The following is a 13,437-nucleotide window of genomic DNA, read 5'->3' as shown; positions in this document are numbered from 1 at the left end:
TAAAGAGCTAGAAAGCTGATTCAGTTAAAATTTAATATATTTTTGTGAAATCCTCATTTTGTGGATAGTATTAGCCATGTACAAACACCTTTTCAAACAATTCTAGTTGTTCAAAATGAATTTTGGATATGTGTCTCTTTAATAGCAAAGACACTACATGGCAAATAACTTTCGAAACTGAGGGAATATCAGAAATAGTTTGTGATACTGTATTGGGGGGGCTCAACTTTGTATTAGGACTTACATGTTAAAATATTTATTATTAAGCAAGCTTGGGAAATACCATTATTTCTCAGTGAGCAGCTGACATCGTAGATTTCACAAAATTGTATGGTTAAATTGAATAACCTAGGTTAACATTTTGCTATGAGGAAAAATTGGCCATATATACTACACAATGTGATATATAATCACGGCCTCAGATTTCTAGACCATGGTATTTCATACATACCACCACATTATGGTTATAACTATTCTGTATTAACATGGTTCCATGAATATGGTTTAAAATGCAACTACACATTAAACTACCATTAACTAGTAACAATTTTACTCTCTTCTTTAAAGGGATGCAGCCCTAATTAAGCATTTTTAATAGCTCAATCCTAGGCAGTATTATACCCTTTCAATGGACTCAAAATGCAATCCTAAACCAAGTAATATGCTTCTACATCAAGTGAAATCACTGAATTTTGAAGGATAATGTGCTGCTAGGCAAGTGCAAGTCTGCACAGGATTCCAGTGCAAGTCTGTTCATTTCAATGAATGAAAAGTATATACCAACCACTTCTTCACTGAAATGAATGGGACTTAAAAGGACTTAATTGGGACTGGATTGTGTTCTTTTTTGTTAAATGAAAAATGGTTAAGAGCCTATGGGTCAGACATGTCTTTTTTTGAGAAAGTTACTACCTTGCTAGATAAGGGGAATGCTGTAAACATAGTTTATCTTGATTTCAGTAAGGCTTTTGATAAGGTTCCATATAATATTCTTGTTGACAAATTGGTAAAATGTGGTTTGGATCCTATTACTGTTAGGTGGATCTGCAATTGGTTGACAGATTGCACCCAAAAAGTGCTTTGTGAAAAATGCTTACACTTCAGTAAGATTGAGAGGGTAAGAGAATTGGATTTGCTTCTAGAAATGCTATGGGTTGAAATAGTGGGCCCAAAAGGAAGCTTAACACTTGGAGTTTGTTATTGCCCACTAGATCAAAAGGTAGAGGAGGATTATAAAATGATGAATGAATTAAAGATAGCAGCTAGATGAAATAACTGTGTCGTAATAGGTGATTTTAACTACCCACACATTGATTGGATCAATATGTGTTCAAGTTGGGAAAAAGAGATTGAGTTTCTAGACACTCTAAATGACTGTGCTATGGAACAGATGGTCACAGGACCTACCAGGGGAGAGGCGAGCCTAGATTTAGTCCTAAGTAATGCCCAAGACCTTGTGAGAGATGTAAAAGTGATTGCACCGCTTGGGTACAGTGACCATAATGTTATTGAATTCAACATTTGTATAAACAGGGAGTTGCCCAAAAAGACTGACACAACCACTTTTAATTTTAAAAGGGGTAACTTCTCTGATATGAGAGAACATGTGAGGAAGAAACTGAAAGAAAAAGTAGAAAGGGTCAAAACCATTGGGGAAGCTTGGAGATGATTTAAAACCACAATCCTAGATGCTCAGAAAAAATATATACCGCAGGTTAGGAAAGGCACAAATAGGTATAGAAAAAAGTCTGCATGTTAACAAACAAAGTAATGAAAGCTGTAAAGGGTAAGAAGGATTCATTTCAGCGATGGAAAGCTAATCTCAGTGAGGTCAATAAAAGGGAACACAGGCTGTGGCAAATAAAATGCAAGTCTGTGACTGGGTAGGCAAAAAGGGAATATGAGGAGCATATAGCAAAAAACATAAAGACCAACAATAAAACGTTCTTCAAATACATTAGAAGCAGGAAACCATCCGGGGAGGCAGTGGGGCCCTTGGATGACCAAGGGGTAAAAGGAATACTGAAAGATGATAGGGAAATGGATGAGAAGTTAAATGCATTTTTTGCCTCTGTCTTCACTGTGGAAGATGAGAAGTGCTTGCCCACTCCAGAACCACTGATTTCGGGAGGGGTGTTGAAAGACCTGAGTCAGATTGAGGTGACGAAAGAGGAGGTGCTACAATTGATAGACAACTTAAAAACTGGTAAATCACCAGGTCCGGATGACATACATCCGAGAGTTCTGAAAGAACTCAAATGTGAATTTGTGGACCACAGGAATTACGGTTGTCCATGTCTATGATCAACTTGGTTGCAAGATACATTTTTCTACATGAGTGCCTATTTGGGGATGGCTGGAACAGGTTGTGTATGAATAAGTTTTGTGTGTACCAACCCTAAAGAGTTTCTTGCTGCTTTTTGGCTCCAGTTTTAAGAGAGCAAAGAAAAGCTAGATAGGGCACTTAGGAAGAGAGTAGCATGGCATAAAGAAGCAGGAAAGAGATGCCCAGATGGACTGGGGGACACTAAATAGGCTGGCAGCAATGTGAGAGCAAAAGCAGACATTAAAGACTGCAGGACAGTTATGGGTACTGAATGGCCAGTGGCTGCAGGCAGGCATAACCCATCCACAGCCTGGCTGGTGAGCCTTCTGCAATTGCATCCCTAAGGCCCCAGTCACACGAGAGGATTTGCCCCACAAAACGGATGGGTTGAGGGCGGATTAAACCGGCGCGATCAGTTGCCAGCATCTGGCAAGTGTCACGCCCAACCCGTCACTACCGGCCGAAAACACGGATTTAAAAGAGACCTGAAAAAGACTACTACTTACTGGGAAACACGCAGCATGGGCAGCCATGTGATCACCGACGCGCCCATATCCCGTGGTATGCGAGGCCCTGCCACATTGCGCATGCGCACAACTGCGCAGCTGCCTTGCCCTTCATCCCATCGCTTCCCCCTCGGCATGTGATCGTGCTGAGGAGCAAATGTGGCGCGGCTCAGGGGATCTGTCTGATCCCGATGCCGCGCTTCAATTTGCTGCGGCTCTAAAAAGCTGCACTTCTGCTGCGGCTTTTCCCACTAGTGTGACCGGGGCCTAAGTTTCACCCTGCATTGATGATTCCTGCTACATAAATGTTTGTGGAAAAGGCATCTGCCAAAATGAGCAAGGAACTACTACCTCAATGAAAAGTCAAAGTAGAATTGCATGTTATTAACGAAAAACAGTGAATTAGAGTGTGACTGAAATCTGACTTTTTTCATAGTTCAGAATTCACAAACTCAGCTCTTTTTTTTGGTAGACTCAGTAACAGCAATATATATATTGTATATATATATATATATTGTGTGTGTGTGTGTGTGTGTGTGTATGTATATACTAGGGAGCAAAGACCATTGTGGACGAAGACAATGGGCCCAAGAAAGGTAGGGTGGATGGGTGGTAGATAGATAGGTAGATGGATAGATAGAGGGGTTTGGAGAAAGAGAGGAAGGAAGGTAGGAAGAAAGAAGGGTGAGGGGGAGAGAGACATAGACAGACAGACAGTCAGTAAGCCAGACAGAGAGGGAGGGTGGGATAAAGGGGGGGGAATCCACCCACGGCGAGTGGTGATGAGCTGCTGCCGGCGGCGGCTTTCCACTGATTCCCTCCAGCCCTGTCTATTTGGGCGGGGGGGCAGTCGGGCGGCGGCGAGCGGCTTATCGGCGGCGGCGCTCTTCAAATGCTCCCCGGTCCCACTCACCCACCAGGTGGTTGTCAGCAGTAGTCTGACATCTGAGGGGACCGGCTGCAGAGGCAGGGCTACAGCCTTTGTGTTCTGAGGTGGGACTTAGGCGACATGGCCAATGGAAGCTGGGGAATCTTCTGACGGACAGCTCGACCCTCCAAACACTGTTGGTGCGCATTTTCTCTCCGCTGCGTGACGCAGCCTTTGTGTTCTGAGGTGGGACTTAGCCGACACGGCCAATGGAAGCTGGGGAAGCTTCTGACGGACAGTTCAGCCCTCCAAACACTGTTGGTGCGCATGTTCTCTCCGCTGTGTGATGCTGCGTCTTACTCAATTATATATAAGGGAGATATATATATACACACACAGCAATATGGTAATTACACATTTCTAATTTATGTGCAGTTTCTTAGCTAGTATTTTCAAGTACTTTTCATTTCTTTCATACCTTTATGCTTTACCTACACAGAAATTAAAGTGCTCAGTAGCTAATTTGCTTCCTGTCTTCTGATGTTTATTGCAATCAGAAGTGAACAAGGGATCACTTTGTAGGATTCCTCATGCTGAAGCTTCCTTAAGGAATCAGGACTATGCCAATAGACTTTTGTCACTGGTCAGAAGATGATGAAGGTAAAAAGATGACAACAGGATGTCATCCTATAGACTCAAGGCTAGTAGAGCTGTGACCATGAAGCCAAGATCTCTCCACATGCCTATAGACAGAAAATTCTGGGACTAACAAAAATATTGAGTTATTAAGAACAATAGGATAAAGTACTTCCCTCAAGAGCAAATCTGTAGCAAGAGAAGAAAAGGCTGTCTTTTTGGAAACATGGATGAAAAAGAAGTGACAAATTTGTAGCTTAAGTAAACAGTAGAAGTCCACACAGGTAATTAGACAAAACACTTTTAGAAAAAGCGACAATGTAGATAGCAGTTTGAAATCATTTTACCCACTGGATGTATTATAAGGCCATCCTAAGTGGAGTAATACCAATCTAAGCCCATTGACATGACTGGATTATGTACGGTGGTCCCGTTCACACGAGGCGATTTGATCGCCGGCGCGTTCTTGCGCCGGCACAACCCCGGTCCGGAGTCGAACTGCGCATGCTCCGACATGTGCAGTTCGGCTGGCTAGGCGTCCGAACTGTGTTTTCTCCCCGGCGTTTGATCGCGCCGGGGAGAAAAGGCGCCGCGGCCAGGGGATCCGTGGGATCCCGCTGCGGCGTCTCAACATTGGTGCGGCTTTTAAAAGCCGCGCCTTAAGAGGCTTTCCCCCTGCCATGTGGCAGGGGCCGGTGTAACTCTATTTAGGATGGCACTGTTAGGTAATCTATAGAAGTGACATTTCCTCATGGGCTGAAAAATTATAAACTCTTGAACAGGTTTAGACTTTAATAAGTTTGTACAATGAATTCTTTTGTATTTGAGTTCCAGAACTATAATTATCTTTTGATGAGTTGCTGCTGATTGTTCCGTTTGCTTTAATGGGATGTTTGTTAAAGAGAATATATTTGCTGAATATTAAATGTAGGCTCTCTGTTTACAGCACATGTTTAATGAATATAGTTTAAAAAGTTGGTGTCTCTAGTAAGCTCCTCTAGCTCCTGGCTGCTTTATAGAAGTACTGGCACGGTAGACAAACATTTTTACAGATAACACATGAAACCACACTCTGAAACATTTCCAAAGATGCTTTTTTTTCTGGCTCTGGCTTACTTTAGCTACTTACGCTGGACTGTCACAGTGTCTTATGGATGATGAGACTCCTCCCCCGCAGGTCCTGCTGCACTCTCCCCATATTGACCAGGGACCCCAACCCCCATCTATGCTCTGGGGCCAAGTGCCAAAAGGTACGCATTCTCCCTGATAACACCACTGAAAAGATTTCATAAAAAACACAGAATTAGCTTTGTACTGATAGAGTTATCATGACAGAAAAATATATGGGTCAGGCATTGACCAATTATAGGCATCAGCATTCGTTGTATAGATAACAGACAGATGTTTTACTTTCTTTAGCCATGTTTAGTCACTGATGAAGTCAAATGCTATTTGTTATTTATCTTTAGCTAAGCTCCAAATTATAAATCCCAACATACATGAGTTTAACAAGACAGTATTTTTTATTCCATACACAACTATGACCTCCCTCATTAAAAGTAACTACAATAACTGAAAATCTTCTTTAGACATTTAGAATAATTTTAATCATGTTTAAGGAATACTCTCAGTTATTCTTAGACTAACAGCTTAATAGTGCAACATGGAAAATTCCCCAGTTAGGAATTTTTATGAGAGTTAATTCTTTTTTAACACCACCCCCAAGCTAAAGAATGGATGATGTTACAATGGAAGTGGAATTTCAAGCAGTATTTCATCTACACTTACACTGCAGACATAATAAAAGTAATGCCAAGACACTAGGAACAGGGTATCAAAAATCTTTACACTCACTGCCCATTCAATTGTTCAGATATGGAATGAAAATATGGGCTGAAATTTTAAAGAGACAATTGCTGAACTTTAAGCCTTGCAATTTGTAAAAGCATAGGACACAGGGTTAGTACGAGAGAAATAACTCTATTAAAACATAATTTGAACTGAAATATTTTATTGAAATCAAACTAAGCCATATCCTGTACTCCTGGTATGAAAGCAAATGAGGCTGTCTTATTTCACTGTAGAAAATCCAAAACAGCACAGAAAATACAAGTTTTGCTGGGGTTTATTTCAAAAATTGAAACTGTTTAAACAGGAATTTTACCTGATCCTCAATTACAGATAGGGTATGAAATATGGTCTTGTTGCAGAATAACAGGTGGTTACAAGAATCTTGGTCTAAACTGTCCCAGTATATGTTTAAGCAAATACTGCTAAAGTCATTGAGAAAAGAAGGGGGATTTTTGCCCATGTTCTTATATTAGTACAATTTATTTAAAAATTGGGTCTATAGCAACAAGGCCTCAGGTATTACAATATGCTGGAAAAGTAGCTACATAATCCAGAACCTCATTTTAATACTTCAATTTGTTTCATCAGCAAATTTATAATCCCAGAAACATAGTTTCAGGTGGGTGGCTATGTTGGTCTGAAGTAGTAGAACAAATTTAGAGTCCAGTGGCACCTTTCAGACCAACAAAGGTTTATTCAAGGTAGAGCTTTTGTGTGCATCCACACTTTTTCAAATACATTGGAATGGAAGGTAAGGTTCAAATTTATAGACAGAGACTGAACAGCAAATTGACATGTAACAGGATGAATATGTTTTAAGATCTGCAACGACAAAACTAAATAACAAGCTAAGGTTATAAAGTCAACAGTTGTTTTGATTTAATTAAGTGGGGAAAGGATAGCAAAGCAATAAATAGGTCAAAATAGGGATAAATGTGCAAAGATATCTTTTCTAATTGTGGGAAGTCAACTAAGATTCTCCATTCGTTTCCTCTCAGGCGTGGAGATAACAGCATTTTTCTTTCTTTCTTTTTTGAGGTGGGTCCAGTGGTATTTCAGCAAAACTCAAATTTCTTACTTGAATGCCACAGGACCAATCATACAAGTAATAATCTAATTTCTGAAGCTCTGGAGCAGTATCTCACAGACCATGCGATGGTCACCTCGAGACTAGACTACTGTAACACTCTCTACATGGGGCTGCCCTTGTTGCAAATCTGGAAGCTGCTGCTAGTGCAGAATGCTGCGGCCAGGCTTCTGATGGGCCTTCCTAGATGGGCACTGAAGGCACTGCACTGGCTGCCAATAGCATACCAAATTTGCTTCAAGGTACTGGTACTCACCTTTAAAGCCCTATATGGCCAGGGTCCGACATACCTGAGGGACCGCCTTTCCCCATATATACCCCAGAGAGCACTATGGTCAGGGTCAGAACATTGATTGGCCCCCCCCCCCAGGTCCTAAGGATGCCAGGCTCGCTACTAGGGCCAGGGCCTTTTCAGTGGTGGCGCCATACTGGTGGGATAATCTCCCAGAAGAGATCAGGGCCCTGTGGGATCTTCTACAGTTCCGCATGGCCTGCAAGACGGAGTTCTTCCACCAGGCTTTCAATTAGGAGCCGCCCTCACCACTACCACCAACATCTGTGGTTATGGGCTGGCCCCGGCTTTGAAACCAAGCCATACCATCGTGTGATGCTAGAAGATTACTTAGTCTGAAATTGTCTGCAGCTACATCATATAGCACGCCATCTCAATTAGCGACGGAATGTTTAATACCACTAGCACTTTATGATTACCTGAATGTTTTAAAATGTTTTAAATGTTTAGGTGGATTTTATGGTACCTTGTACCGATTACTGTAAGCCGCCCTGAGCCTGTTCGTGGGGAGGGTGGGATACAAATGGAATAAATAAAGAAATAAATAAGAAAAGGTTGATGAGAGAAGTTTTGCACGGAGAAGAAACATTTGAAGAACAAGAGTTACACGAAAGCAGCATGTTCTTCCTCATGGTCTCTGCTTGGAAGTTTAACATGTTCATTTACTAAAAGGCAAGAATAGCAGAATGTCAAAAGAACAGGCTGTTTTAACAGCTTTCATTTTCTCTGGCTGAGATATCCAAAGCAGCTTTGCTAAGGTACTCTGTAGATATCCTAAATATTGGGTTGGATCCAATGTGCTGACTTTTGCAATTACCCCTACCTGTTGCAGCCTTAAGTACCCCTCCCCAAATTCTGCTCCTGGGGGGAGAAAGGATGACCAAGGAGCAGTATTTAGCAATGTGTACCTTTCACACAAGCTGACAGGAACTTGTGCAGGTCTCACACAGTCTGCTGTAGTAGTTAGCATAGTTTATCCAGGTGAAAATTTTTATCATCCTCCAACATATTTCCAAAAAAAGGGCCATATCTTCACAAAGTAAAACTCGTAGAAAACCATAAGTTTCTGATGTTAGCTACATTTAACACAGGGATGCAGGTTTTGCAGTGTCATCTGCCACCAAAGAGGGACAGGGGCCATGGCTCAGTGGCAAAGAGTCTGCTTTGTATGCATAGGGTCTCAGGTTAAATCCCCAGTGTCTCCACTTAAAAGGATCAGGAAGTAGGTGATGTGAAAGACCTGAGACCTTGGAGAACTGTTGCCAGTTAGACAATATTGGCCTTGACAGATCAATGCAAATCAAAGCAGTTTTGTGTGTTCAAGGAATGAGGTAGTGACTGGAGATGGAAAAATATATTAGTAGCTAAAGTCTTAGGTATGTTCTCCACTCACTTAGAAAAGTCAGCTATACCAATGAAGGTTTGAGCTAGAATTCCTTCAAGACTTGGAGTCGTCTGTAGAATTACAGTCTTCTCCAGGGTTTCCAATAGCTGAGCCAAGGCACGTTTGGTTAACACTGTGCTGGCACAGGGAGAGTATGAAAGAAGAACACATTAATTCTGCATTATTGAAGCACAGAATACCTAGATGGCTCTGGATTATGAGAAATACCCTAAGCAAAACAGGATTGCACTTACCTGTAACCGTTGTTCACCGAATGGTCTTCTGTGCAGCCACACATGGGCACTGCACTTGTGCAGGCCAGCTGCGGGAAAAGCTACCAAGCTTTTATAAGAATTTTCTAGAGCCTAAGGGTGCTCCCCCTCCCCTCTGCCCTCAGTGTATCCTTTTTCCCACCCAAAGGATCACGTGACGGAGACAGCTTCCCTCAGTTCCCCCTTTGCCGCTATGAGGAGCTAGAGACCATAGTAGATCAGCCCACAGTGGGTAAAGAAGGGAGGGATGTGTGCCTGAACAGAAGACCACTTGATGAACAACAGTTACAGGTGAGTGCAACCCCATTTTCATCATTGTGGTTTCTCTGCAGTCCCACATGGGAGAATAGCAAGCTCATCTACCAAGGAGACAGGTGTAGGCTGATTAGTGAAAGACAGACTGTAGGACCGCTTTCCCAACAGCTGCCTTATTCCGAGCATCCACGTCCATAGAACACTGACAAACAAACGTGGATGGTGTGAACCAAGTGGCTGCTTTGTAGACATTGTTGACGGACAGCTGGGACAAGAAAGCCACTGGCAAGGCTTGCGCTCTGGTGGAACGGGCCTTCAGTTTGATGAGGCAAGGCAAAGCTGCTTCCGTATAGGCTGTTTTGATAGCGGCCATTACCCACCTGGACACTGATTGGGATGCTGCTGTTTTCCCCTATTTTGACCCTTAAAAAAACCAGTTTCCTATCCTATCTAAACTCCTTTGTTTGTTTTAAATAAAAAAAGGATTGCCTGCCTGACATCCAATGTGTTTAGTGTTTGTTCAGCAGTGGAGGTCAGGGATGGGGGAAAAAACTGGAAGGGCTATAACCTGATTGATATGAAACCTAGAGACCACTTTGGGCAAAAAATCCAGACTGGGTCTCAACACCACCTTGTGAGAGCAAGTCTAATCGCCCTTAGTTCCAGTAAGTTAATGTGCAGTTTAGATTCAGATCTAGACCAACCCCCCTGTGCCCTATGGGTACTGCAGTGAGCTCCCCACCCCATTAGAGAGGCATCTGTAAAGACTTGAAAATAATGCAGCTGGGTGCCAAATGGGATGCCTACCACCAGGTTAGGTAAATGCGACTACCAGGTCAAACTCCTAACAATTACTCTGAGAATGGAGAGGCTTTTCCATTGGGAAAAGCAAATGTTGCCAGCAAAGAACCTAGAAAAGATGACAACCCTGCTGGTCCCATGAGCCCCAGTGAGGTGGGAACATCACAGGGAAGGGGAACCAGGAGGGCTGCTGGAAAGTTTGCTGAGGGGGTTGTTGTTCCTGACCCCTTGGAGGCTCTGTCTGATGCAGTGGGACCTTGAAAACATCTTGGAATCGGAGAGAGACATACTACTCAAAGTGGGAAATGTCAGCACTAAAGTGATTCTGAATGTTGATCGGTCACTGCTGAGGCTCGGCTCCAAGGTGAATCAGTGACTTGACCTTGAGGGGAAGATTTAACTTCTGCTGGAGGTGATAGTGAATTCTAATGCAGAGGAGATGGAGTCTTATGATGCCAAGGCGAGGAAGGTCAATATCGAGGTGAAGGCAACAAACGTCTTGGTGTTTAGTCATCTTCTTTGATGGCAGCTCTGATGCCGAGGCGATGGAGGAGGCCCTCAGTCTTTTTTCAGGCTGTGCCCATTTTTCCACCTGGGGGTCCAGGGCACCCAAAGCCTTCTCCGGCTTTCAGTGTCAAACAGTGGCAGGCTGGGCACATGACTGTGTTGTGCCCTTCACCCAAACAGAGTAGACACAACCTATGCTTGTCGTTCTGAGCCATTTTGACTCCACATTTTTTGAATAAAGCCATTGTGGCCTTCTGTACTCACAAAAGTTAGAAGAATGTGCTCTCCTCATGGCAGCAAGGAAAGAACTGAAGGAAGAGTGCTTGCCCCGCCTCTGTCACATGATCCTTTGAGCAGGAAAAAGCATACACTGAGGGAGGAGGGGACGGGGAGCACTCTTAGGCGCTAGAAAAATCTTATAAAAGCTTGGTAGCTCTTCTTGTGGCTGGCCTGCGACTGCCCAGTCCCATGTGTGCCTGCACAGAAGCCACCATGATGAATAAGATGTTATCAGCTCCACGAACACATGGTTGAAGTTACGATACATGGTGCTGTTCTCATGCCCAATCTGTCCCACATGCTCAAAGTACTTAGTAAGGCTATGATGGTTCCAGAACATGAGCAAGGGGAGAGAGCTAGTGCCTAGAACTTTATAAAATGCCTTGGTCATATACACTTCCATGAGTGAAATAGCAAGAGACTACCACAGAGAAAGATAAGCACCCTTAAAATTGATATTTTCAATTTAAATTTGTAGGATTTGATGTTTTGTGGACTAACTCTATGTTCAATTATGTTCAACTTGAGCATTTCGTTCTGGAACTCTCTTAAGTATTAATAAAGATATATTTCCCAAGTTCATACATCTTTCTGTGACTGGCATAACCTAAAACAATCACACAATAACCTGAATGAAGTCATTTGCACTCACCCCCTTTTCAATGCTTCCAGTCTGGCAAAGGGTACCTTCAGCTGCTGGAATACTGTTGGTAACACAGCGGTTACTTTTGCTTAGACACCAAAGCTCTCTACACACTTCCTGGGAAAGAAGGCAAAAGCGAGTTGTTCAGAATAACTGAATGAAATTTAACTAAATGTGCCTTAAAACACACTCATTGACATATATTTGTCCCAAAAGTACAAGAAGCATCTCTTTATAGGTATATAAAACCAACATGAAATATGTTTCGTATTATTATTATGATTATGTAGAATGATTTCACATTTGCTTGTTTTAACACCAAGTTAACTTATTTTCTAAACTCCTGGTTTGAATGAGCCTATAAACCAACTGTCTGAACGATTTACCATAAACCTGATTAACCATTTACTCATGCTGGGCTCTTTGCAGACAGTTCATCACGGTATGGTAGTGATCTTGTTTGGTGGCAAAATGCAGATGATCAATTTAGCATATGGAAAAATGGGTTAGAAAGAAGTACCCGGGATCTCGGACATTCTACCAGCAGTCTGAAGCTATCGACATACCTCTTGAATTGGGTACAAAGATAGCTTTTCTTGAGTGAGATTACTTGTATGCTTCTAATGTAGATACTTCAGAAGAGCAGAAAACTCCCAGTTTCTGGAAAACGGGAATGGCAGTGAACTTGCATTCTCCCTGGACAGGCTGAGGGGGCTACTTTAGCACCTTGTATGTGGCAACACCCACTCCCACTAGTCCGGCTTCCACCACTAGACTGAGAGTTGATTACATCCTCTAGGACTCCATGGCACTTGCTTTCAGTATTAAGAGATTAAGAATATTTTCACTAGCTGCTGGTTTCCTCAGAACAAAATCACTCCTGATAACAACGGGATAGAATAGCTAGTATAGTATTAATAACGTGAGTCCCACAGCATTGCGCAAAGAAAGCGAAACATCCCTCTTTCATAACACATTGCTGGGGAAGGGAAAATGTTCTGCAGGGTTTGCACCGTGTCAGAATCATTCTTACTGACCTTTTGCAGCAGACTTTCTCCAGGCAGTTTAGAAGGACTGCAGAATCTTGACACACTAACAAAATCGGGGAGGGGGGGAAAATAGAACTGCCCCTGAGAATAATCACTTTCCATTGTGGTTCCAGCAATAAACCTATGCAAACTACTGTGAAAACCTGTTAGCATGGTCAGTCAACCTGGAATAACATCTGAACCTCTCATCTGATTGCACAGTCAAAAGCATTGAAAGGAAGTCAGTATCACATGATAATATCAGAGGCTAACAACAAATACTACCACCTTTTTCTTGGCAGGCCTATTGTGCCTTTAGCAATTTAAAAAGCAGAAATTAACCCAGAAATGGAAAGTATTTTCTGTTGCACTTCTGCATATCACACATCTATCAAAAGGCACAGCAGCTCTATCACAAAAAGGTGGTAACTTTATCTTGACTCAGGTCTTTTATCCCAGGATAAGTGATCATTTCAACTACAGCAAGGTTTACATCACTAACTGAGGGAGATCACAGTTCCACAAAGGAAAAATTAGTGACATGTGAGTCATTTCAGGTAGTCAAGAAATATGAGTTTCTTGTTCAAGTATGTTAGGAGAGCAATTTGGGTAATACCTTTGAGACTGAATACAGATTATATAAACAAGTCCTAAATTGTCTCCAGTGAAGTGGTGATGAGTACATACTGCCACAGTATTGCA

The 13,437-nt window shown here is 42.4% G+C and overlaps 1 protein-coding gene across 1 annotated transcript in view; it reads right to left on the bottom strand.

The window, feature by feature from the left end:
• The window catches only part of ADAMTS6 (ADAM metallopeptidase with thrombospondin type 1 motif 6), a 191,021-nt gene that overhangs the window by 47,661 nt on the left and 129,923 nt on the right, over nt 1-13,437 (bottom strand). The window contains exons 11-12 of the mRNA XM_015410253.1: nt 11,717-11,824; nt 5,466-5,611 (exon numbers count right to left, since the gene is read on the bottom strand). Of these exons, the coding sequence (XP_015265739.1) occupies nt 5,466-5,611; nt 11,717-11,824 (254 nt within the window). The remainder of the gene's footprint in view (nt 1-5,465; nt 5,612-11,716; nt 11,825-13,437) is intronic.

This window comes from Gekko japonicus, unplaced genomic scaffold (assembly GCF_001447785.1).
Source record: "Gekko japonicus isolate JY-2015 unplaced genomic scaffold, Gekko_japonicus_V1.1 scaffold179, whole genome shotgun sequence".
In the NCBI taxonomy this organism is placed as follows: Eukaryota; Metazoa; Chordata; class Lepidosauria; order Squamata; family Gekkonidae; genus Gekko; species Gekko japonicus.
This window is presented reverse-complemented; position numbering and strand designations above follow the sequence as displayed.